We start from the raw sequence: 26,477 nt of genomic DNA, 5'->3' as shown, positions 1-26,477 counted from the left end.
AATCGAGAGTCCCCACCAAAAAGGAAGAAAGAAGAAAAAGAGACAGAGAGAGAGAGAAAGAGGCAGGGGGAAAAAAGAAAGAAAAATTAAAAGAGAAGGCCCAGCCCGAATGGGACCCAAAGGTGAGATTTGTAAAGTATACAAACAAAAACAGACCAAAAAAAAAAAAAAAAAAAAAAAAAACCGACAAAAGTAGATGACAAGAGAAGAAAAAAAAAAAAAAAACAACTTAAAAACCCAGTCAAAATGAACCTCAAGTATAAGATTTATATAGTACCAGAGCAAAAACAAATACACAGAAACACTGACAGAAAAAAAGGTGGAAGAGTGGTTATAAATTCTTAGTGTGGGCGAGGAATTTTATTTTGATTCTTCCTGGATGTATCTTGATATTGTTGTTAAAGAACTGAACTTTCTTGAAATAAAAGGGGATTAAAACTGGTTTACATATAGGTTTAGCACTGATTGGGGAAAGGGGATTACCTTGAAGCTTTTCTCTATATGAATATTAAGTAAAATAAAATAAAATAAAATAAAATAAAATAAAATAAAATATAGAAAAATAGGAAAGCAAAAGAAAAACACAGGTATATGTATAAGAGAAGTTCAGGTTAAAAGGTTATTATGGGGGATGCCCAGGTGGCCAGTCGGTTAAGTGGCTGCCTTCGGCTCAGGTCATGATCCCAGCATCCTGGGATTGATTTCTGCATCGGGCTCCTTGGTCTGTTGGGAGCCTGTTTCTCCCTCTGCCTCTGCCTGCCACTCTGCCTGCCTGTACTCTCTCTATCTCTCTGACAAATAAATAGATGAAATCTTAAAAATAAAAGGTTATTATGGAATTTGATGTACTGAACATCTCATTGTGTTGGTAAATAAGTTAAAATGTTATATTAAAAAAAAAAAGAAAAGAACCAGAATAGTGGGAACGAATTAAAAATAAAAGTTGTATCTATGAGTAGTGGTGGTTGTCCTCTTGTTTTGTTTTTTTGTTTTTGTTTTTTTTTTTTTTTGGTTGGTTGGTTTGTTTGTTTTGGCTGGCTTTCTGGGGGAGGGGCCTGCTGCATGGGTTTTCAGGGAGTCTTGCTAGAGTTGAGTCCTCCTACCCCCATCGAGGGACTGGACTCTGAGGAAACCGGTTTTTCAGGCTTTTGTTCCCTGGAGGGTTTTTTGTTTGTTTGTTTGTTTGTTTTTTCTCCTCTTGGCAGTTTTGGTGGTTCTTTGGAGGTTTAGAGGAAAGCAAATTGCACCCAGACCTCCTTCTTTGAGAGAAGCCTCAGTCTGTTCCCCTCTGGGTGCTCCAGAGCACATAAATTTCCCCTCTTGCGCTGGCAGAGCACATCCCCAGTCATGGTCTCTGGGGTCACAGGAACTCCCACTTGTACCCAAAACCACAAGAAATACTAGCTGCGGCTCTCTGGGCAAGTCCAGACCACCAGAGAGGTCCCAACCAGAGATAGCACACTGAGATTTTCATGCTGGCCCGGGCTGAGAGTGTTCAGAATCTCCCAGTCCTAGAGAGCACTGGCTAGCGCTTGCATGGGCCTCTCTCAGGGGAGGATGTGGAGCACGACTCAGACCATGGTCTCACAACACACATGTACAGCGCAAAAGGCTGTGGTTCTAGAGAGTGCCGGCTGGCGTCCACACCAGACTCCCTCACAGGTGCTGCCACCCAGATGCTCTCAGGCAGGCCGGTGGCCCAGGGACCAAGACCTGGCTTCTTCACTGTATTCTCTGGTTCCCTGCCAATGGTGGCTGCCCTGGGTCAGTGGGCTTTATTCCCTGTCCCTAATCTCCCAGTTCCACCAATTTCCCCTTAAGATCTTTTGCTTTTTTGAGTGCTTTCAACCAGACTTCAAGTTAATGCTGGTCCCCAATCATAGGGCACTCTCATATTGGGGTATTACTTTCCACTGAGTCGCTTCTGGTGGCTCCCTCCCCCTTTTGTTTATCTTCAGATATCAGTCGATGTTCCCATTCCACTTTACCCGTCCACTGGTGTCTTCTGTCCCCACAGAAATCCAGAAGTGTATAATGCTAATCTCAGGCTGATTTCATGGGTAATCAGAGTTCTTTGGTAGGTAATCAGCTCACTTTAGGGGACCGGTTGAAACAGTGCCTCCTACTTCTCTGCCATCTTGTCTCCTCCCACTTGGTGGAAAATCTTTTTTAATGTACTGCTGGGTCCCATTATCTAGAATCTTATTGAGAGTCTTGGCATCCATATTCATCAGATATAATTAGATATTAGATAGATAATGCCATTAGATAGAGATTAGATATTACATAGATAATATCATTAGGTATTGGTCTAAAAATCTCCTTTTTGCTGGGGTCTTTGCCTGGTTTGGGGATCAGCCTAATGCTGGCTTCATAAAAAGATTCTGGGAGTTTTCCTTCTGTTTTTATTTTTTGAAACAGCTTGGGAGAATAGGTATTATTTCTTCTTTGAATGTTTGATAGAATTTGCCATGAAATCCATCAGGTCCTGGGCTCTTGTTTTTTGAGAGGTTTTTGATCACTGCTTCAATCTCACTACTAGATATTGGTCTACACAGGTTGTCAGTTTCTTCCTGATTCAGTCTTGGAAGTTTGTAGGTTTCCAGGAATGCATCCATTTCTTCTAGGTAGGTTAACTTATTGTCATATAACTGTTGATAATAATTTCTGATAATTATTTATTTTTCCTTGATGTTAGTCATGATCTCTTCCCTTTCATTTCTTATTATATTTTATTATTTTGTTATTTTATTTATTTATTTATTTTATTAATTTGTGCCCCCTCTCTTTTCATTTGGCTTCATTTGGCCAATGTTTTATCAATTTTATTGATCATTTCAAAAAACCAGCTTCTAGTTTCCTTGATGCGTTCTACTGTATTTCTAGTTTCTATCTCATTGATCTCTGCTGTAATCTTAATTATTTCCCTTCTTGTGTGTGAGGTTGGCTTAATTTGTTGTTGGTTCTCCAGTTCTTTAAGGTGTAAAGACAGTTGGTATATTCTGGATTTTTCAATTTTTTTTGAGGGAGGCTTGGATGGTTATGTATTTCTCCCTTAGGACAGCCTTTCCTCTATCCCATAGGTTTTGGACCAATGTGTCTTCATTCTCATTCGTTTTCATGAATTGTTTAAGTTCTTTGATTTCCTGGTTGATCCAAACATTCTTAAGCAGGGTAGCCTTTAGCTTCCAAGTGTTTGAATTCCTTCTACACCTTTTCTTATGGTTGAGTTCCAGCTTCAAAGCACTGTAGGTCTGAGAATATGCAGGGAATAATCTTAATCTTTTGGTATTGGTTGAGCCCTGATTTGTGACCCAGTATGTAGTCTATTCTGGAGAACGTTCCATGTGTGCTCAAGAAGAATGAGTATTCTGTTGTTTTAGGGTGGAATGTTCTGTATATATCTTTGAAGTGCATCTGGCCCAATGTGTCATTCAAAGCTCTTGTTTCTTTATTGAGTTTCTGCTTGGATGATCTGTCTATTACTGAATGTGGTGTGTTAAGATCCCTTACTATTAATGCATTCATATCAATATGATATGTATTTTTTATCTTTATCTTGATTAACAGTTGTCTTATGTAGTTGGCTGCTCCCATATTGGGGGCATAAATATTTACAATGGTTAGATCTTCTTGGTGGGTAGACCGTTTAAGAATGATGTGTGTCCTTCTGTATCTCTGACTACAGTCTTTATTTTAAAATCTAATTTATCTGTTATAAAAAAATCACTACCCAACCTTCTTTTGAGGCCTGTTGATGTATAAGATGTATCTCCATCTTTTCACTTTCAGTTTGGATATTTCTTTAGGTTCTACATGTGTCTTGTACACAGCATATGGATGGGTCCTGTCATTTTATCCAGTCTGCAACCCTGTACCCTTTTATGGGAGCATTTAGACCCTTCACACTGAGAGTGATTATTTAAAGATAAGTTTTTACTGACATCATGTTGCCTGAGAAGTCCTTGATTCTGTAGATTATCTCTGTAAATTTCTGTTCTATGTCACTCTTGGGTTCTTTCTTCTTTTATAGAACCTCACTTAGTATTTCTTGTAGATCCAGCTGGGTGATTACATAACTCTTTTAAACCTTGCTGGTCTTGGAAGCTCTTTATTTCTCCATCCATTTTGCATGCCAACCTTGCTGGATAAAGTATTTTTGGCTGTATGTTCTTCTCGTTTAGTGCCCTGAATATGCCTTGCCATCTCTTTCTGGCTTGCCAGATTTCTGTGGATAAGTTTGACATTATTCTGATGGAACTTCCTCTGTACATAAGAAATCTCTTCTCCCTAGATGCCCTCGAAGCGCTTTGGGTCTAAAATTATGATTCGTGATTCTTCCTATCAAATGTGTTGAGGTCTTTCCAGATTCGTTGATCCAGTGGGTGTTCTTTTTGCCTTTATGACTTGAATGTTTGTTTCACTCCTCAGGTTGGGAAAATCTTCATCCAGAATTTGTTCAACTATATCTTCTAGTCTTCTCTCTTTCTCCACCCTCTCAGGGATCCCAATAATTCTGATGTTGGAATGTATCATGGGGTCATTTCTTTCCCTGATTCTGTTTTCATGGCTTCTAAACTGTTTGTTCCATGCCCCCTCCTGTTCTTTTTTCTCTATGAGTTTGTCCTCTAGATCACTAATTCTATCTTCTGCCTTGATTACCCTAGTTGTTAGAGTATTTAGATTACATTGGATCTCATTGATAGTGTATTTAACTTCTGCCAGGTCAGCTCTCATTTCTGCCCTTAAAGATTCTATGTTATCACTAATGGTTTTCTCCAACCTAGCCAATGCCTGGATAATTGTTACTCTGAATTCCCTTTCCAACATACTGTTTATGTCCATATACACCAGTTCTGTGGCAGAGGGCACAGTATTTGAATTTTTCCTCTGTTGGGTGTTCCTCCTTCAAGGCATTTTGGTGAGAGGTGGTTGAAGGGATCTACAGCTGAATATATTAACCATGATCCAGGCAAGGTGCACCCTGGAACGTTTCAGAGCATTTGGAAGTCACTGCCAAAAAAGAAAGAGAAAAGAAAAAGAGAGAGAGAAAGAAAGAGAAAACCCAGGCAGAATGAGCCCCCAAAGTAAGATTTATAAGGTATGGAAACAAAAACAGACAAACAAAAAGACCGACAAAAGTAAATGACAAGAGGGGGTGATCCACAAAGATAAACTCGAAATGGATGAAAGACCTCAACGTGAGACAGGAATCCATCAGAATCCTCGAGGAGAACATAGGCAGTAACCTCTTTGATATCAGCCACAGCAACTTCTTTCAAGATATGTCTCCAAAGGTGAAGGAAACAAAAGCGAAAATGAAGTTTTGGGACTTCATCAAGATCAAAAGCTTCTGCACAGCAAAGGAAACAGTCAACAAAACAAAGAGGCAACCCACAGAATGGGAGAAGATATTTGCAAATGACAGTACAGACGAAAGGTTGATATCCAGGATCTATAAAGAACTCCTCAAACTCAACACACACAAAACAGACAATCATATTAAAAAATGGGCAGAAGATATGAACAGACACTTCTTCAATGAAGACATACAAATGGCTACCAGACACATGAAAAAATGTTCATCATCACTAGCCATCAGGGAGATTCAAATCAAAACCACATTGAGATACCACCTTCCACCAGTTAGAATGGCCAAAATTAGCAAGACAGGAAACAACGTGTGTTGGAGAGGATGTGGAGAAAGGGGAACCCTCTTCCACTGTTGGTGGGAATGCAAACTGGTGCAGCCACTTTGGAGAACAGTGTGGAGATTCCTCAGGAAATGAAAAATAGAGCTTCCCTATGACCCTGCAATTGCACTCCTGGGTATTTACCCCAACGATACAGATGTAGTGAAAAGAAGGGCCATCTGTACCCCAATGTTTATAGCAGCCATGGTCACGGTCGCCAAACTGTGGAAAGAACCAAGATGCCCTTCAATGGATGAATGGATAAGGAAGATGTGGTCCATATACACTATGGAGTATTATGCCTCCATCAGAAAGGACGAATACCCAACTTTTGTAGCAACATGGATGGGACTGGAAGAGATTATGCTGAGTGAAATAAGTCAAGCAGAGAGAGTCAAGTATCATATGGTTTCACTTATTTGTGGAGCATAACAAATAACATAGAGGACAAGGGTAGATGGAGAGGAGAAGGGAGTTGAGGGAACTTGGAAGGGGAGGTGAACCATAAGAGACTATGGACTCTGAAAAACAACCTGAAGGCTTTGAAGGGGCGGGGGGTGGGAGGTTGGGGGAACCAGGTGGTGGGTATTAGGGAGGGCACAGATTGCATGGAGCACTGGGTGTGGTGAAAAAACAATGAATACTGTTGCTGAAAAAAAATAAAAAAATTAATAAAAAAAAAATAGGGGGTGATCCATGGTGGATGTTTTGAGGGCAGCTGACCTGCAGCCTGCTCGTCCCAGACCGCCTCCCATGGAAGAAAGGCTTCCATGGAAGCTTGAGCTTAAGCCCATGCCCATCACCACCCGATTCCACCAGTTAGCTCTTAAGATCTTTTGCTTTTTTTGAGTGCTTTTAGCCATACTCCAAGTTAATTCTGGTCCCCAACCACAGGGCACTTTTGTATTGATGTATTACTTTCCAATGAGTCACTTCACTTCTGGTGGCTCCCTTCCCATCTGTTTATCTTCTGATATCAGTCCAAGTGTTCCCTCTCTACTTTACCTCTCCACTTATGTCTTCTGCCCCCGTAGAGATCCAGAAGTGTATAATCTTACATCTCAGGCTGATTTCCTGGGTGTTCAGAGTGTTCTGTTTGATATTTAGCTCAGTTTAGGGGAGCAGTTTAAACAGAGTCTTTTACTTCTCTGCCATTTTCCCCCTCCTCCTCAACATATAGTGTATTTTAATTTTGGGCTAATGTTTAGTGATTCATCATCTGCATAAAATACCCAGTGCTTATTTCATCAAGTGCCCTCCTTAATATCCATCATCCAATTACCTCTTCCCTCCACCCATGTCCCTTTCAGCAACCCTCAATTTGTTCCCTATAGTTAAGAGTCTCTAATAGTTTGTCTCCCTCTCTATTTTCATCTTATTTTATTTTTCTTTCCCTTCCCCCATGTTCCTCTGTTTTCTTATATTCCACATATGAGTGAAATCAAATGGTATTTGTCTTTCTCTGACTGTCTTATTCTGCTTAGCATTAATACCCATAATATCTTAGCATATTTTTTACACGCACATCATTGCAAATAGAAAGATTTCATTCTTTCTAATGACTGAGTAGTATTTCATTGTATATATTCATCACATCTTCTTTAACCATTCATTTGTTGATGGACATCTTGGCTGTTTCCATATTTTGGCTATTGTGTATGTTGCTGCTGTAAACATTGGGGTGTATGTGCCCCTTCAAATCACTATTTGTATCCTATGGATAAATACCAAGTATTCTAATTGCTGGGTCCTAAGGTCATTCTATTTTAAACTTTTTGAGGAACCTCCCTACTGTTTTCCAGAGTGGCTTCACCCGTTAACATTCCCACCAACAGTTTAAGAGGATTTCCCTTTTTCTGCATCCTCCCCAACATCTCTTGTTTTCTGAGTTGTTAATTTTAACAATTCTGACAGAAGTTAGGTGATATCTCACTGTGGTTTCGATTTGTATTTCCCTAATGATGAGTGATGTTGAACAACTATTATGTGTCTGTTAGCCATTTGTATGTCTTCTTTGGAGAAATGTCCTTTTGTGTCATCTGCCCATTTATTGGTTGGATTATTTGTTTTTTGGGGTGTTGAGTTTGACGAGTTCTTTATAGATCTTGGATACTAGCCCTTTATCTGATATGTCATTTGCAAATATATTCTACCATTCCATAGGTTGTCTTTTAATTTTGTTCATTGTTTCCTTTGCTGTGCAAAAGCTTTTTATCTTGATGAAATCCAATAGTTCATTTTTGCTTTGTTTCCCTTGCCTTTGGAGACATGTCTAGTAAGAAGTTGCTGCACCTGAGGTCGAAAAGGTTGTTGCCTGTGTTCTCCTCTAGGATTTTGATGGGTTGCTGTCTCAAATTTAGGTCTTTCCCATACATTTTGAATTTATTTTTTGTGTATGGAGTGAAAAAGTAATCTCTTTTCATTCCTCTGCATGTGGCCATACAATTTTCCCAAAATCATTTATTGAAGATACTGTCTTTTTTCCATTGGATATTCATTCCTGCTTTTTTGATGGTTATTTGATGATAGAGTTGTGGGTCCACTTCTGGGGTCTCTATTCTGTTCCATTGATCTATGTGTCTGCTTTGTACAATTACAGCATTGTAATATGGTTTGGATAGCCTGGTATTGCGATGCCTTCAACTTTGGTTTTCATTTTCAACATTACTTTGGCTATTTGGGGTCTTTTTTGGTTTTATACAAATTTTAGAATTGTTAGTTCTAGCTCTGTGAAAAATGCTGCTTTTATTTTTATAGGGATTGTATTAAATGTGTAGGTTCCTTTGGGTAGTATAGACGTCTTAACAATATTTGTTCTTCCAATCCATGAGCACAATATGTTGTTCTGCTTCTTTGTGTCCTCCTCAATTCCTTTCATAATTCTTCTATAGTTTCCAGAGCACAGATGTTTTACCTCTTTGGCTAGGTCTATTCCTAGGTATCTTATGGTTTTTGGTACAATTGTACTTAGGATCAATTCCTTGATTTCTCATTCTGCTTCTTCATTGTTGGTGTATAGAAATGCAATAGACTTCTGTGTGTTGATTTTATATCCTGCAACTTTGTTGAAATTCTGTATCAGTTCTAGGAATTTGGGGCTGAGGTCTTTTGGGTTTTCTGTATAAAGTATCATGTCATCTGCAAAGAGTGAAAGTTTGACTTCTTCTTTGCCAATTTGGATGTCTTTATTTCTTTTTGTTATGTGATTGCTGAGGCTAGGACTCTAGTACTATGTTGAACAACAGTGATTAAAGTGGACATCCTATCATGTTGCTGACCTTAAGGGAAAAGCACTCAGGTTTCCCCATTGAGAATAATATTTGTCGTGGGTCTTTTGTCTATGGCCTTTATGGTGTTGAAGTATGTATCCTCTCTATCCCAACTTTGTTGAGAGTTTTTATAATGAAAAAAATGCTATATTTTTCTCAAATGCTTTTACTGCATGTATTGAGAGGACCATATGGTTCTTATCCTTTCTTTTATTTATGTGGTGTATCACATTTATTTGAGGATGTTGAACCATCCCTGCAGCCAGGAATAAATCCCACTTGGTCATGGTGAATATTCCTTTTAATGTACTGTTGGATCCCATTAGCTATTATCTTGGTGAGAATTTTTAATCCATGTTCTTCAGGGATATGTGTCTGTAATTCTCCTGTTTGGTGGGGGCCCTTGTCTCATTTGGGGGTCAAGGTAATGCTGTCTTCATAGAATGAGTTTGGAAGTTTTCCTTCCATTTCTATTTTTTGGAACAGTTTCAGAATAGTTATTAATTCTTTTTCAAAGGTTTGGTAGAATTCCTCTGCAAAGTCATCTGTCCCTGGACTCTTGTTTGTTGGGAGATTTTTATTGATTATTGATTCTATTTCTTTGTGGGCTATGGGTCTGATTTTCTATTTCTTCCTGTTTCAATTTTGTAGTTTGTATCTAAGACTGTATCCATTTCTTCCATACTGCCTAATTTGTTGATATGATTGCTCATAATATTCTCTTATAATTGTTTGTATTTGTGTGGGTTATGATTTCTCTTCTTTCATTTATGATTTTATTTCTTGGGTCCTTTCTCGTTGATAAATCTGGTTAGAGGTTTATTAATCTTGTTAATTCTCTCAGAGATCCCACTCCAACTAATAGAATTTAAATAAAAGAAATGAGAAAAACAAAAACAAAAACAAAGAACCAGCTCCTAGTTTTATTGTTCTATTCTGTTTGTTTTTATTTCTATATCATTAATTTCTGCTTTAATCTTTTCTAAATTATTTTTATTAACATACAATGTATTATTTGCCCCAGGGGTACAGGTCTGTGAATCATCAGACTTACACATTTCACAGCACTCACCATAGCACATACCCTCCCCAATGTCCATAATCCAACCACCCTATTCCTACTCTCCCACCCCCCCAGCAACCCTCAGTTTGTTTTGTGAGATTAAGAGTCTTCTATGGTTTGTCTCCCTCCTGATCCCAACTTGTTCCATTTTTTCCTTCCCTACCTACCACTATTCCCCATCCTCTGAAGTTCCTCATATCAGAGAGAACATATGACAATTGTCTTTCTCTGATTAACTTATTTCACTCAGCGTAATACCCACTAGTTCCATCCATCTTGTAAATGGCAAGATTTTATTTCTTTTGATGGCAACATAGATTCCATTGTGTGTATATATATATATATATACATATATATATATATATACCACTTCATCTTTATCCATTCATCAGTTGATGGACATCTAGGTTCTTTCTATAGTTTGGCTATTGTGGACATTGCTGCTATAAACATTCAGGTGAACATCCCCCTTCTAATAACTACATTTGTATCTTTAGGGTAAATACCCAGTAGGGCAATTTCTGGGTCATAGGGTAGCTCTATTTTCAACTTTTTGAGGAACCTCATGCTGTTTTCCAGAGTGGTTGCACCTGCTTGCATTCCCACCAACAGTGTAGGAGGGTTCCCCTTTCTCTGCATCCTCACCAACATCTGTCATTTCCTGACTTGTTAATTTTAGCCATTCTGACTGGTGTGAGGTGGTATCTCATTGTGGTTTTGATCTGTATTTCCCTGGTGCTGAGTGATGTGTAGCATTTTTTCATGTGTCTGTTGGCCATCTGGATGTCTTCTTTGCAGAAATGTCTGTTCATGTCTTCTACTCATTTTTAAATTGAATTATTTGTTTTTTGGGTGTTGAGTTTTATAAGTTCCTTATATATTTTCAGTACTAATCCTTTATTAGATGTGTCATTTTCAAATATTTTCTCTTATTCTGTAGATCACCTTTTACTTCTGTTGATTGTTTCCCTCATTGTGTAAAAGCTTTTTATTTTTTTTTTATTTATTTTTTTTTTTAATTTTTTAAAACAAATATTTTTTTTTAAATTTTTTATTTATTTTCAGCGTAACAGTATTCATTGTTTTTTCACCACACCCAGTGCTCCATGCAATCTGTGCCCTCCCTAATACCCACCACCTGGTTCCCCCACCCTCCCACCCCGCCCCTTCAAAACCCTCAGGTTGTTTTTCAGAGTCCATAGTCTCTCATGGTTCACCTCCCCTTCCAATTTCCCTCAACTCCCTTCTCCTCTCCATCTACCCTTGTCCTCTATATTATTTGTTATGCTCCACCAATAAGTGAAACCATATGATACTTGACTTTCTCTGTTTGACTTATTTCACTCAGCATAATCTCTTCCAGTCCTGTCCATGTTGCTACAAAAGTTGGGTATTCGTCCTTTCTGATGGAGGCATAATACTCCATAGTGTATATGGACCACATCTTCCTTATCCATTCATCCGTTGAAGGGCATCTTGGTTCTTTCCACAGTTTGGCGACCGTGGCCATTGCTGCTATAAACATTGGGGTACAGATGGCCCTTCTTTTCACTACATCTGTATCTTTGGGGTAAATACCCAGCAGTGCAATTGCAGGGTCATAGGGAAGATCTATTTTTAATTTCCTGAGGAATCTCCACACTGTTCTCCAAAGTGGCTGCACCAGTTTGCATTCCCACCAACAGTGTAAGAGGGTTCCCCTTTCTCCACATCCTCTCCAACACACGTTGTTTCCTGTCTTGCTAATTTTGGCCATTCTAACTGGTGTAAGGTGGTATCTCAATGTGGTTTTGATTTGAATCTCCCTGATGGCTAGTGATGATGAACATTTTTTCATGTGTCTGGTAGCCATTTGTATGTCTTCCTTGGAGAAGTGTCTGTTCATATCTTCTGCCCATTTTTTAATATGATTATCTGTTTTGTGTGTGTTGAGTTTGAGGAGTTCTTTATAGATCCTGGATATCAACCTTTTATCTGCACTGTCATTTGCAAATATCTTCTCCCATTCCGTGGGTTGCCTCTTTGTTTTGATGACTGTTTCTTTTGCTGTGCAGAAGCTTTTTATCTTGATGAAGTCCCAGAAGTTCATCTTTGCCTTTGTTTCCTTCGCCTTTGGAGACATATCTTGAAAGAAGTTGCTGTGGCTGATATCAAAGAGGTTACTCCCTATGTTCTCCTCGAGGATTCTGATGGATTCCTGTCTCACGTTGAGGTCTTTTATCCATTTCGAGTTTATCTTTGTGTACGGTGTAAGAGAATGGTCAAGTTTCATTCTTCTACATATAGCTGTCCAGTTTTCCCAGCACCATTTATTGAAGAGACTGTCTTTTTTCCACTGGATATTTTTTCCTGTTTTGTCAAAGATTATTTGACCATAGAGTTGAGGGTCCATATCTGGGCTCTCTACTCTGTTCCACTGGTCCATGTGTCTGTTTTTATGCCAGTACCATGCTGTCTTGGTGATCACAGCTTTGTAGTAAAGCTTGAAATCAGGTAACGTGATGCCACCAGTTTTATTTTTGTTTTTCAACATTTCCTTAGCAATTCGGGGTCTCTTCTGATTCCATACAAATTTTAGGATTATTTGCCCCAGCTCTTTGAAAAATACTGGTGGAATTTTGATTGGAATGGCATTAAAAGTATAGATTGCTCTGGGCAGTATAGACATTTTAACGATGTTTATTCTTCCGATCCAAGAGCATGGAATGGTCTTCCATCTTTTTGTGTCTTCTTCAATTTCTTTTAGGAGTGTTCTGTAGTTCCTCGAGTACAGATCTTTAACCTCTTTGGTTAGGTTTATTCTGAGGTATCTTATGGTTTTTGGTGCTATAGTAAATGGAATCGATTCTATAATTTGCCTTTCTGTATTTTCATTGTTAGTGTATAAGAAAGCCACTGATTTCTGGACATTGACTTTGTATCCTGCTACATTACTGAATTGCTGTATGAGTTCTAGTAGTTTGGAGGTGGAGTCTTTCGGGTTTTCCATATAAAGAATCATGTCATCTGCGAAGAGAGAGAGTTTGACTTCTTCCTTGCCAATTTGGATACCTTTTATTTCTCTTTGTTGTCTGATTGCTGTTGCTAGGACTTCTAATACTATGTTGAACAAGAGTGGTGAGAGTGGGCATCCTTGTCGTGTTCCTGATCTCAATGGGAAGGCTGCAAGCTTTTTCCCATTGAGGATGATATTTGCTGTGGGTTTTTCATAGATAGATTTGATGAAGTTCAGGAATGTTCCCTCTATCCCTATACTTTGAAGCGTTTTAATCAGGAACGGATGCTGGATTTTGTCAAAAGCTTTTTCTGCATCAATGGAGAGGATCATGTGGTTCTTCTCTCTTCTCTTATTGATTTGTTCTATCACATTGATTGATTTGCGAATGTTGAACCATCCTTGTAACCCAGGGATGAATCCTACCTGGTCATGGTGGATAATCTTTTTAATGTGCTGTTGGATCCTGTTTGCTAGGATCTTGTTGAGAATCTTAGCATCCATATTCATCAGTGATATCGGTCTGAAATTCTCCTTTTTGGTAGGGTCTTTGCCTGGTTTGGGGATCAGGGTGATGCTGGCTTCATAAAAAGAGTCTGGAAGTTTTCCTTCTGCTTCAATTTTTTGAAACAGCTTCAGGAGAATAGGTATTATTTCTTCTTTGAAAGTTTGATAGAATTCCCCAGGGAATCCGTCAGGTCCTGGGCTCTTGTTTTTTGGGAGGTTTTTGATCACTGCTTCAATCTCGTTACTAGATATCGGTCTATTCAGGTTGTCAATTTCTTCCTGGTTCAATTTTGGGAGTTTATAGTTTTCCAGGAATGCATCCATTTCATCTAGGTTGCTTAGCTTATTGGCATATAACTGTTGATAATAGCTTCTGATGATTGTTTCTACTTCCTTGGTGTTAGTTGTGATCTCTCCCTTTTCATTCTTAATTTTATTAATTTGGGCTTTCTCTCTTTTCTTTTGGATTAGTGTGGCCAATGGTTTATCGATCTTATTGATTCTTTCAAAAAACCAGCTTCTAGTTTCGTTGATACGTTCTACTGTATCTCTGGTTTCTACCTCGTTGATCTCTGCTCTAATCTTGATTATTTCCCTTCTTACGTGTGGAGTTGGTTTGATTTGTTGTTGATTCTCCAGTTCTTTAAGGTGTAGAGACAGCTGGTGTATTCTGGATTTTTCAATGTTTTTGAGGGAGGCTTGGATGGCTATGAATTTCCCCCTTAGGACCGCCTTTGCTGTATCCCATAGGTTTTGGAGTGAAGTGTCTTCGTTCTCATTGGTTTCCATAAATTGTTTAAGTTCTTCTTTGATCTCCTGATTGATCCAAGCATTCTTAAGCAAGGTGGTCTTTAGCTTCCAGGTATTTGAGTTCCTTCTGAACTTTTCCTTGTGATTGAGCTCCAGTTTCAAAGCATTGTGATCTGAGAATATGCAGGGAATCATCTCAGTCTTTTGGTATCGGTTGGGGTCTATTCTGGAGAAGGTTCCATGTGCACTTGAGAAGAATGAGTATTCTGTTGTTTTAGGGTGGAATGTTCTGTATATATCTATGAGGTCCATCTGGTCCAATGTGTCATTCAATGCTCTTATTTCTTTATTGATTTTCTGCTTCGATGATCTGTCTATTTCTGAGAGAGGCGTGTTAAGATCTCCTACTATTAATGTATTCATATCAATATGACTCTTTATCTTGATTAATAGTTTTCTTATGTAATTGGCTGCTCCCATATTGGGGGCATAGATATTTACAATTGTTAGATCATCTTGGTGGATAGTCCCTTTAAGAATGATGTAGTGTCCTTCTGTATCCCTGACTACCGTCTTTAGTTTAAAATCTAATTTATCTGATATGAGAATCGCTACCCCGGCCTTCTTTTGAGGCCCATTGGCGTGAAAGATGCTTCTCCATCCCTTCACTTTCAGTCTGGGTGTATCTTTAGGTTCAAAATGGGTCTCTTGTAGACAACATATGGATGGGTCCTGTCGTTTTATCCAATCTGCAACCCTGTGTCGTTTTATGGGTGCATTTAGGCCATTCACATTGAGAGTGATTATTGAGAGATACGTTTTTATTGACATTGTGTTATCTTTGAAGTCTTTCTTTCTGTCGATTGTCTCTATATTTCTGTTCAATGCTATTCTTAGGATTTTTCCTCTTTTATAGAACCCCCCTTAATATTTCCTGCAGTGTCGGCTTGGTGGTTGCATAGTCTTTCAAGCCTTGCCGGTCTTGGAAACTCTTTATCTCTCCATCCATTTTGAATGTCAATCTTGCTGGATAAAGTATTCTTGGCTGCATGTTCTTCTCATTTAGTGCCCTGAATATATCTTGCCAGCCCTTTCTGGCTTGCCAGGTCTCTGTGGACAGGTCTGACGTTATTCTGATGGGCTTTCCTCTGTATGTAAGGAGCTTCTTTGTCCTAGCGGCTTTCAAGAGATTGTATCTACAATTATGATTCCTCAATTTTACTATGAGGTGCCTGGATGTTTTTTTTGAATTTATAATCTTGGGGGGGGACCTTTCTACTTCTAGTACATGAACACTTGTTCCATTCGCAAGATTGGGAAAATTTTCATGAAAAATTTGTTCCACTATATCTTCTAGACTTCTTTCTTTCTCCTCCCCTTCAGGGATTCCAATAATTCTGACGTTGGAACGTTTCATGGCATCATTTATTTCCCTGATTCTGTTTTCGTGGCTTCTAAGCTGTTTGTTCCAGGCTTCCTCCTGATCCTTTCTCTCTATCTGTTTGTCCTCCAGATCACTAATTCTATCTTCTGTCTCAGTTACCCTAGCTTTTAGAGAATGTAGATTAGATTGGAACTCATTGAGAGCGTTGTGAACCTCATCCCTGGTGGCCTTCAGCTCTGCCCTAACATTATGAACCTCCTCTCTGGTCGCTTTCAATTCTGCCCTAATCAATTCTGTTTGGTCATCCATGGCTTTCTCCAACCTAGCTATTGCCTGGATAATTGTTAGCCTGAATTCTCTTTCTGACATATTGTCTATGTTGATAGCCGTTAGCTCTGTTGCAGAAGGCCCATCCTCTGTATTTTTCTTCTGTTGGGGATTCCTCCTCCTAGTCATTTTGGTGAGAGATGACTGGACAGATGTAGCTGGATGTATTGACCGTGGTGTAGTCAAGGTGCACCCTGGAATGCTTCTGAGCACTCAGGATTCCCCACCCAAATGAGAGAAAAAAGAAAAGAAAAAGAAAAAAGAGGGAGAGAGAGAGACAGGAAAAAAAGGGAAGATAAAAGAGAAGGTTCAGCCCAAATGGGCCCCAGGGTAAGGTTTATGACGTACACAAACAAAAACAGACAAACAAAAAGACTGATAAAAGTATATGACGAGAGAAAAAAAAAATATATATGGAAAAAAAAGGAGGAGCCTCGTCAAGAAGAACCCCAAGTATAAGATTTATATACTATCCAGACAAACATAAATACACAGAGACACTGGCAGAAGAAAAAGATGGGAGCATGGTTATAGATTCTCGGTGTGGGCGAGGAAGGTTATTTTGATTCTTCCTGGATGTATCTTGATATCTTTGTTAAAGGACTCAACTTTCCTAAGAAAAAGGGGGATTAAAAATTGGTTCACCTATAGGGGTAGCATTGCTTGGAGAAAGGGGGTTACCTTGAAGTTTAACTCTATATGAATATTAGAAAATAAAAATAAAAAAGGAATAAACTGGACTAAACTAAATTAAAAATTTTTTTAAAAATTAAGAAAATAGAAAAGCAAAAGAAAAACACATGTTTATGTACCAACAAAATTCAGGTTAGAAGTTTATCATGGAATTTGATGTACTGGACATCTCACTGTGATGGTAAATAGGTTAAAAAATTATCTATATAAAAAAAGAAAAAAAATGAACCAGAATAGTGGGAAAGAATTAAAAATAAAAGTTGTATCTATGAAGTAGTGGTGGTTGTTCTCTTGTAGTCTTTTTTTTTTTTTTCCTGATTTGTTTTCTGGGGGAGGGGGCTCCCACGTGGGTTTTCAGTCAATGATGTTCTCTGAGTTAAGTCCTCCCGACCCCCTCAAGGGGGTGGGCTCTGAGAAAAACGTTTTTTTCAGGTTTTTGTTCTCTGGAGGTTTTTATGTTTGTTCACTTCTTTTCTCTCGCCTTGACAGCTTTTGATGGTTTTTGGAGGTTTAGAGGAAAGAAAACTGCACCCCAACCTCCCTCTCAGAGAGAAGCCTCAGTCTGCTCCCCTGCAGGTGCTGCAGCCGCTGGGCCGCTGGCAGAGCAGGTTCTGAGTCACGGTCCCTGGGGACGCAGGATCTCCTGCTTGTACGCAAAACCAAGGCAGCTGTGGCTGTCTGGGCAGCTCCAGACCGCCAGAGAGGTTCCAAGCAGCAATCGCACACTGAGATTTTCCCGCTGGCTGGGGCTGAGAGCTCAGGGCTTGCGCGCACCTCTCCCAGGGGATGGTTTGGGGCGCGGCGCCTCCAGCTCTATCAGCTCTATCGCCGCGTGGGTCTATCACCGCGTGGGTCCCAGAACACCAGGCTGGGTGTTCGTGCACCTCTCTCAGGGGAGGTTGAGGCACGCGTGCATCTCCAGTAAGGTGCGCGTTCTGCCGTCTGGTGTGGCTCCCAGCCCCTCACGGGAGCCGGACTCCACCCGTTCTCGGGCGCACTGGCGGCTCCGGGACAAAGACCAGGTTTCTCCGCCGCACTCTCCGGCTCAGCGCCAGGGGATGCTGCCCTGGGTCTGGGGACTTAAGCCCCTATCCCTATCCCTATCCGCCCCGATTCCCACAATTTCCCCGCGCGAGTCTTTGCTCTTTTGAGTGCTTTCAACAAGACTCCAAGTTAATGCTGGTCCCCAGATGCCGGGCACTCTCGTATTGGGGTATTATTTTCCAGTCGGTCGCCTCTGGTGGCTCCCTCCCCCTTTTGTTTATCTTCCGATATCAGTCCAACGTTCCCACTCGACTTTACCTGCCCACTGGCGTCTTCTGGCCCCTGTAGAGATCCAGACGTGTATAATTCTGATCTCAGGCTGATTTCATGGGTGATCGGAGTTCTTTGGTAGGTCTAAAAGCTTTTTATTTTGATGAAGTTACAATAGTTTTTGTTTTTGTTTCCCTTCCTCAGGAGACATACCTAGAAAAAATTTGCTATAACAACTGTCAGAGAAGTTACTCCCTGTGTTCTCTTCTAGAGATTTTAGGTTTCAGGACTCATATTTAGGTCTTTAATCCATTTTGCAATTTATTTTTTGTGTATGATATAAGAAACTGGTAAGTTTACTCTTTTGGATGTTGCTGTCCAGTTTCCCAAAACCATTTGTTGAGACTGTTTTTTTCTCATCAGATATTATTTCCTGATTTTGTGAGAATAATTGGCCATATAATTGCAGACTTATTTCTGGGTTCTCTGTTCTGTTCCATTGATCTATGTGTCTATTTTTGTGCCAAAACCATTTTACTTGGATTACTGCAGCTCTGTGATACAACAAAGTCCAGAATCGTGATGCCTCCAGCTTTGCTTTGCTGTTTCAAGATTGCTTTGGTAACTCAGGGTCTTTTGCAGTTCCATTTAAATTTTAAAATTGTTCTAGTTCTGTGAAAAATGTTGTTGTTATTTTGATAGGGATTTCATTAATTCTGTAGATTGCTTTGTGCAGTATAGACACTTTAACAATATTTGTTCTTGTAATCCATGAGGATGGGATGTCTTTTCATTTTTTTCTGTCCTCTTCAATTTATTTCATCAGTATTTTGTATTTTTCAGAGTACGGATCTTTTACCTCTCTGGTCAGGTTTATTCCTAGGTATTTTATTTTCAGTGCAATCTTATTTCAGTGAAATTGTAAATGAGATTGATTCTGCTGCTTCATTATCAATGTATAGAAATGCAACCAATTTCTGTACATTGATTTTGTATCCTGTAACTTTATTGACTTTGTTCATTAGTTCTACCAGAATTTTGGATGAGTCTTTCAGGTGTTCTATGTAGAACATCATATTATCCGCAAGTAGTGAAACTTTTACTTCTTCCTTACTGATTTGCATGCCCTTTATTTCTTTTTGTCTGATTATTGCAGCTAAGACTTCTAATACCATGTTGAATAAGAGGTGAGATTGAACATCCTTCAATTTATGGTTATAAAACAATATTAATATTGACATTTTATTTAATTAAATCATTTTATATGAATACATTTATAAATAAATAAATGAATAAATAAATCAGTCAGTCCCATATATGAAATGGGTGCATGGAACATGACATTTTATTTTTTAAAAATAGTGAGCTATGAGAAATTATTAACATATTGTTGTTTTACAGAATCTGTTAAATTTATCTAGTATATACAGAGGGTCACTATCAAGGTTATTAATGGTAAATTTCAGAATTACTCAATATTCCTCTTACAAATTGGTATTTTTGCTGTATTTAGTGTTCTGTGACAACCCTCATTCTCAATTGTTAGATAACAAGCAAATCATCCTAAATACCCCAGAAATAGACTTGAACACTGATGGGACAAATTCAACAACTAAAAGGAAGGAAGAAGCCACCTTTAAGAAGATAGGAAGTGCAAAGATGTAGTTTAGGGAAGAAACAGATCATGGGTGCTGTGGAAGGGAGAGGGCCATGGTCATAGACAAGGGCAAGAGAGAGAGAGGATCAAATAGAGGAACCCACAAGAAGAATGTTTCCCCAAAGCCATTGGCTTGGAAAACGGGAGTACCTGAATATCATAGGTTCTTGCAACCAGCAAGGCTTAAAGCTTGGAGTTTTAAAGGCCAAGTCTAGGCTGGAACTGGCAGACACTGTGCTGCTCTTGAAGAGAAGGCAGGCAAATAACTGGGCAGCAGACAGCATGGAAGCAGCAATCTGGAGAACACCTAGGGCCCACAGGTGGGAGATTATTTGCTCCTCTCCTAGCACTTCCCTGAGAAGCAGCATTCATGGACATACCTTTCCAGGGAAAATGGAGGATGTCAGTGCCATTTCTGTCCTCTGCACCTCAACATACATACAGATCTATCTGTGGGAAGCAGAGCAGTCCCAATGCAGGCTGCTTAACTTGCTTACCCCAAGACCCATACACCTGTACTCTGGTGGAACTGCACTTTTCAGTCACACTTACCTCAGTCCCAGTGCAGTGGGCTCTTCCCCAAAAGACCAGCAAAACCCCTCCCCACACCATGTCTCCTAACTAGAGAATTTTGCAGGGCCTCACTTCCAGTGGAGGCGGTGTCAAGTCTCATTACACAAGCAGATTAGAGCACACCCAGTTAAAACTCACCATATTCAAGTCAGGGACCAAACACTGCCCACAACAGGCAAGGAGAGCCTCTGCAGGCAACTGGCCTATAGGACAGAGCAGCCAAGAACAGAATAGCAGAGCATACACAGCACACACCAAAGACATTTCATGAAGTGCCAGATGCTACATGACCTCTTGTTCTCAAGGCCATTATTTTCAGGAGCAGGAGACAGAACTGGCTTTTCTAACAAACAAAAGAAGACAGAGACTTAGACAAAATGCAAAGACAGAAGAATTTATCCCAAAGGAAAGAACAATGTGAGGACTTATCCAGAGATCTAAGTAAAATAGATACAAGCAACATGCCTGATAGAGGATCCAAGGCAATGATCATACAGATACACACTGGGTTGAGAAAACAATAGTAGATATCAGTGAGACCATTACCACAGAGACAAAAGGCATAAAAATGAATCAATCAGAGAACATCAGCAAAGCCTAAAAAATAGAAAGACAAGAAATGATCAGAGAAAGTTTCCAGAAACAACCACAAAACAAGTAATAAATGAGACTAAATACATATCTATCACTGATTACTTAGAATGCAAATGGACTAAATGCTCCAATCAAAAGACATAGGTGTTGGAATATTAAAAAAGAACAAAATGACAACAAAAACAGAAACAAAAAAAACAAGCCCCATCCCTTTCCACAGTACCCAGGGAGGGGTCTTTATGGCATTGTCTGTGTTCCCACCATAACTTACAGGGAAAAATTCACAAAGACCAGAGCCCTTGATGTCTGAAAATAAATGAAGAAGATGTCCTCAAATTCCTTGCAATGGGAACCCTTTTATGTGGCACCAACCTTGATTTCCAAATGCAACAGTACATCTACAAAAGGAAAAGTGATGACATCTACATCATGAATCTGAGGAGAACATGGAAGAGGCTTCTCCTGGCAGCTCAGCCTATTTTGCCATTGAAAACCCAGCTGATGTCAGTGTCTTAACATCCAGGAATACTGGCCAGTGAGCTATGCTGAAGTTTGCTGCTGCTACCAGAGCCACTTTTATTTCTGGTGGTTTCACTCCTGGAACTTTCACTAACCAGATCCAGGCAGCCTTCTGGGAGCTGAGACTTCTGGTGGTTACAGATCCCAGGGCTGACCACCAAGCCCCTCACAGAGGTACCTTATGTTAGCTGCCCTGTGTAACACAGACTCTCCTCTGTGCTATGTGGACATTGCCATCCCTTACAACAACAGTGGAGCTCACTTGGTGGGTTGATATGGGGGATGTTGGCCCTGGGGAAGTTCTGCACATATGTGGCACCATTTCCCATGAACACCATGGAAGCCCGTGCCTGATCTCTACCTCTACAGAGATTCTGAAGAGTTTGAAAAGAAAGATCAGGCCACTGCTGAAAAGGCTGTGACCAAGGAGGAATTTCAGGGTTAAACACACTGTTCCAGTTCCTGAGTTCATCACTACTCATCCTGAGGTCCCAAACTGGTCTGAAGGCATGCAGGTGCCCACTGTTCCTGTTCAGCAGTTCCCTACTGAGAACTAGAGCACTCAGCCTGCCACTGAAGACTGGTGTGCACCTCCCACCGCTCAGACCACTGAGTGGGTATGAACACTTTGTGGTCTTAAGCTGCTCCTCCACAAAGCCAAAATTGAAATAAGGTTGACAGAAAATAGTTTCTAAAAGTGAGAAAACAAACCAAAACAAAAGACCTATTTATATGCTGCCTGTAAGATACTCATCTTAGACCTAAAGATACCTGGAAATTGAAAGTGAGGGGTTGGAGAAACATTTATCATGCAAATGCATGTCAGAAGAAAGCCAGAGTAGCAATATTTACACTGGACAAACTATACTTTAAAATGAAGGCTAACTTTTTGAGGAACCTCCAGACTGTTTTCCACAATGGCAGCACCAGATTGCAGTTCCACCAACAGTGAGAGAAGGTTCCCTTTTCTTGACATCCTCACTAACACCTTTTGTTTCTTGTGTTGTTGATTTTAGCCATTCTGACTAGTGTGAGGTGATATTTCACTGTAGTGTTTATTTGCTTTTTGCTAAAGATGAGTGATGTTGAACATCTTTTCGTGTGTCTGTTGACCATCTACATGTCTTCTTTGGACAAATTTCTGTTCATATCTTCTGCCCATTTGTAATTAGATTATTATTTTTATTTTGTTTTTGAGTCTTATAAGTTCTTCATATATTTTAAATATTAACCCTTTATCAAATATGTCATTTGCAAATATCTTCTACGATTCCATATATGCCTTCTAAGTTTTCTAACCTCTTTGACATTGTCCATAGCAGCTTCTTTCTAAGTATGTCTCCTGAGGCAAGGGAAATGAAAAAGAAAATAAACTTTAAACAATGGATATGAACAAATAAATAATTATCTAAAAATTACTAGTAGTGTATTTCAGATTAATAACAAAAATATAAATTACTTTAGCACTTATAGATGCTATTAACCTGAATCTTTATATTTGTATTTAATTTGAAATAGTTAACCTCGTTACTTCAGTATCTACCTCTGTAATGATTGTCTTTAAGAATTAAGACTTTCCTATGATAGCTCTATAGAATTTCTATCATAAATTACATATGCGATTGTTCTTTCTTTGAACTTGCCACACTTTATTGTCATGACATGTTTGTGAAGAAAATTTCATTACTCAATTCTGAAATCTGCTTTTATTTGGCAAATTTACTTTATTTTAGCAAATTACACAGAAACATGACATTAATGCTTCCTGAACATATATTCACATATATTCACATATCTTCTTTCCTGATTTTGTCATTCAGCTTGAGAATGTCAAAATAATATGAGATGTCACATGCTTAAATGGTGGACTTCCTTGCAGTTTTATCACTGTATTTTATCCTTTTCCCCATTTTCCTCAACTTGTTATAGTAAAAAAAAAAATATATATATATATATATATATATCTGTCTTAGGGTTTTTTTTTTTTTTTTTTAATCCTTCAGGTAAAGATGTTTCATCTACTTCTAATCAGGTAATAAAAAACTAATTTGTGTGATAAATGTCAAAATATAGATCATTTAATTTAAAGATAGCTGCAAGATTTCTTTTAATTTCTGAATGAGCTTATCAAAGTATTTTATGCTTTAAATAATTTTCTTTATAATTTTAATGGAGAAATAGAGAAAATTAAAAAAAAAGTATTTTAACTGATTTTAGTGACGAGTAAATTCTTATTGTTGACCCAATTCTACTGAAGTTTATGATTTTAATTTTCAAAACTATCATAACAAAAATAAAATTAAATAAATTTACACTTACAATTTGATGACCATAAAACATTAATTCTTTTCAGTTTTCCATGTTGCCTTCTAATATTTAAGCCCAGGAATTAGCATTTATATTTACAAATATGGTGGAAATTAACAGACATAAAAATGTTTATTCCTTTTAATAGTACATCACAAGCATTGTATTGATTTAATTACAGTAGAGTATCTTAATGTTTTCATTTTTCTTTTATGGTCAGTGCAGCTGAGAATGCATTTAAGCTCAAAATTTTAATTTTAATTTGTCTTATAAAACTTTATTTTTATGTAGTTTGATTAATTACTTATTTGAGGTATGATTATTGCATATATTATGTCTGAATATGTGTGACTTAATGTAAACAACTACTTTTTTTTTAGATATTCAGAAGGATAATAATATCCTTCTTTTCTCTTTTATTATTTGAAGTGAAATGAAAACATAATGAATAGTAGCTTGGAGCACAGTACATATTTGTTAAAATGAAGTCTGTAAGATATCAGGATTTGGAGAAAGGGTTTTGGACACTCGATGTGTAAAATCACTGTCAGACAAGAAGAAAGGAGGAGCAGTCACTTAATTCAAATTTGATGGATGGTCCTAGATCCTTGATTTTATATTATTAATATTATTTTTGTGCTTGGCAGGAAAATGAAAATGGTTCTGAGGAACTGTGCTACTCCATCATTAGTCACAGACCTTGTCGGAGGCCCTCCCTGAGCTCCAATGATGATGGTTATGAAAATATTGACTCTACCACAAAAAGAGTGAAGCCATTTAGAAATGGGTCAGAAACAGAATATGCCCTTGTTAAGATGACTTGTGTTACTAGGCCTTCTTCCTGTACCCTCGAGCATGATTATGAACTTGTGCTTCCCCACTAGAAATCTCATGCATCATCATTTTACACTAATAAAAATGATACAAAATACTGACCTCCAGGGTATTGCTTCTGCATCTTTGGAACATGACAACTCTGTGGTTTGGGTTAAGCCATATAAATTGACAAAAATACATAGAGTATTCTATATCTTTTTGTTTATAAGGTTTAAAGACATGGAGATGGTGGAACCTCCTAGGGCAATGTACATCCATAGATATATGACCTAATATCCAATTCCAACACAGTTCCCCAAATTTCAATTGCCTAATATTTCCACTCATAATTTTCCATTTCACTTTTGAGGTGTAATCTACTCAATAAACTTTTAAAATATAAGACCCTTGTTAACCTGATTTTTACTTAAATTTTGATGTTTTTCATGTATTAGTAATTCTTGTTTGTAAATTGTGGTAAGAGTTCCAAGAATCAATAGGTTTTGATACTGACCTTCCTGAGAGGGGAAGTTGAAAGTCATTAAAAAAACGAAAAAATGCGCCAAATTTAGTTACCCACTGTCTTTTTCTCCAATGGTGAATCAGAGGATTCTGTTAAAAGATTAGTAAAAACAAACAAACAAACCAATAAAAAAGTAAATTTTGTGCATACAACTTTGTTTACAACATACTAGTTAATTTAATCTATTACTAGTTAACTCTGCTGAAGGATTGTCAAGAGTGTTTGGTCTTAAAATTCAGGCATATTGGGAGTTCTGGGAAGATGGTAGTGTAGGAAGATCACCTCACTCCACAAATACACTGAGATAATAGACACATTCGTGTAACTAATTCTGAAAAGGACCTGGAAACTGGAAGAACAAATTTTCCATAGTTAATTATCAAGAAAAGATCATATCAGAAAAGGTAGGAAGGGCAGATACATTGGGAAATAAGTACCTGGCAAGACTAACCACAAACAAAGAAGGCATCAAAAGTATGGTGAAACTGTAAGGGCCTACTTAGCCAGAGGGAGCCATTTTGTAGTTTACGCAGTAAACTTAGATTGACCCTGCCCCTCCCAGAGGAACTTACTTAAAAGCAAGTCCGGGAAACCAGTTCTAAGTAGCAAAGCCCAGATACAAGGGCGGGTTAGGCCAGGTGGAGACATCCAATCAGTGGGGAGTGCATACTGTCTCCCTAGCTACTAAGGAGAGTGGGCCCCGCCTTTTGGGTGCCAATTCTGACCAAGGTGATAGGCTAGTTCAAATACCTACTAAGGTAAATTGAAATTCAATTGGCCACCTGTGTGTGACCTAGCATGAGTGTGCAGTTTTCTCTGTGTGTTGCAATCTCATTGGCCACCTGTGTGTGGCCAGGCTTAACCACATGGCCTTTGCTGTATAAAAATTAGTCTATGAGTCTAGGAGTGGTTGCCTCTTTGTAAGAGACAGCCCCGGTGGGTCGGTTTGATTCTCGATGCTTGGCACAAAATAAAGCTTTGCTTGACCTTCACTTTGTATCAGTCTCGCTCCTTTGATTACAGACCTAACAAAGCAAGCAGATAAGACTTCCACACCAGGCACTCCAGGTATGGGGGACCTACACTAAGACCAGCCCCCATGATATTGGGCCTTAATTACAAGTGGGGCTAAATTTGTGAGTGGTCCTTAACTCCAGGAACTTTAAAAAAACAGTGGACTTAGCTCCAGGAGAGCTGGAGGACAATAGAAAACTGAGTCTCCACCCTTAAGTAACCCTGCTGAGATACAGCATAGAAGCAGCAGGTTGAAAAGTGCCTGGAATACACAAGAGGATATTTATTTTCTAATCTCCAGTAAATAAATACTTCTCCAGGAACAAAAAGGCATCATATTCTAGATAGCCAGACATTTCTGAGGATCAACAGGAATGCTCTCCACCTACCTTGCTAACACCATGCACCTTACCCACATTTTCCCCTGTAGATGCACTCCATTCAACCCACCCCACTCTGTAGGCCTCCCTCCAAAGTGACTACTGCCACAACATACCCTGGAAGCAACCCCAACAGGGACCAGCACCATTTGGAAGGGA

General features: G+C 38.8%; 1 protein-coding gene and 1 pseudogene across 2 annotated transcripts in view; both read left to right on the top strand.

Annotated features, from left to right (window-relative positions):
* GCSAML (germinal center associated signaling and motility like) overlaps positions 1 to 24,469 on the top strand; it is a gene marked incomplete at both ends in the record, with an annotated part of 62,538 nt that extends 38,069 nt beyond the window's left edge. The window contains 2 exons of the mRNA XM_080803258.1: positions 23,282 to 23,310; positions 24,233 to 24,469. Coding sequence (XP_080659384.1) covers positions 23,282 to 23,310; positions 24,233 to 24,469 — 266 coding nt within the window. The remainder of the gene's footprint in view (positions 1 to 23,281; positions 23,311 to 24,232) is intronic.
* Positions 21,081 to 21,901, top strand: LOC308343479 (small ribosomal subunit protein uS2B-like; annotated as a pseudogene). The gene has a single exon. The product of its transcript is annotated as a small ribosomal subunit protein uS2B-like (transcript).
* Positions 24,470 to 26,477: the final 2,008 nt, after the last annotated feature.

The sequence above is a fragment of the Martes martes genome, assembly GCF_963455335.1.
Source record: "Martes martes genome assembly, chromosome: 5".
NCBI classification, from domain to species: domain Eukaryota; kingdom Metazoa; phylum Chordata; class Mammalia; order Carnivora; family Mustelidae; genus Martes; species Martes martes.
The sequence above is the reverse complement of the archived record's forward strand: the minus strand, read 5'-3'. Positions and strand labels throughout refer to the sequence as shown.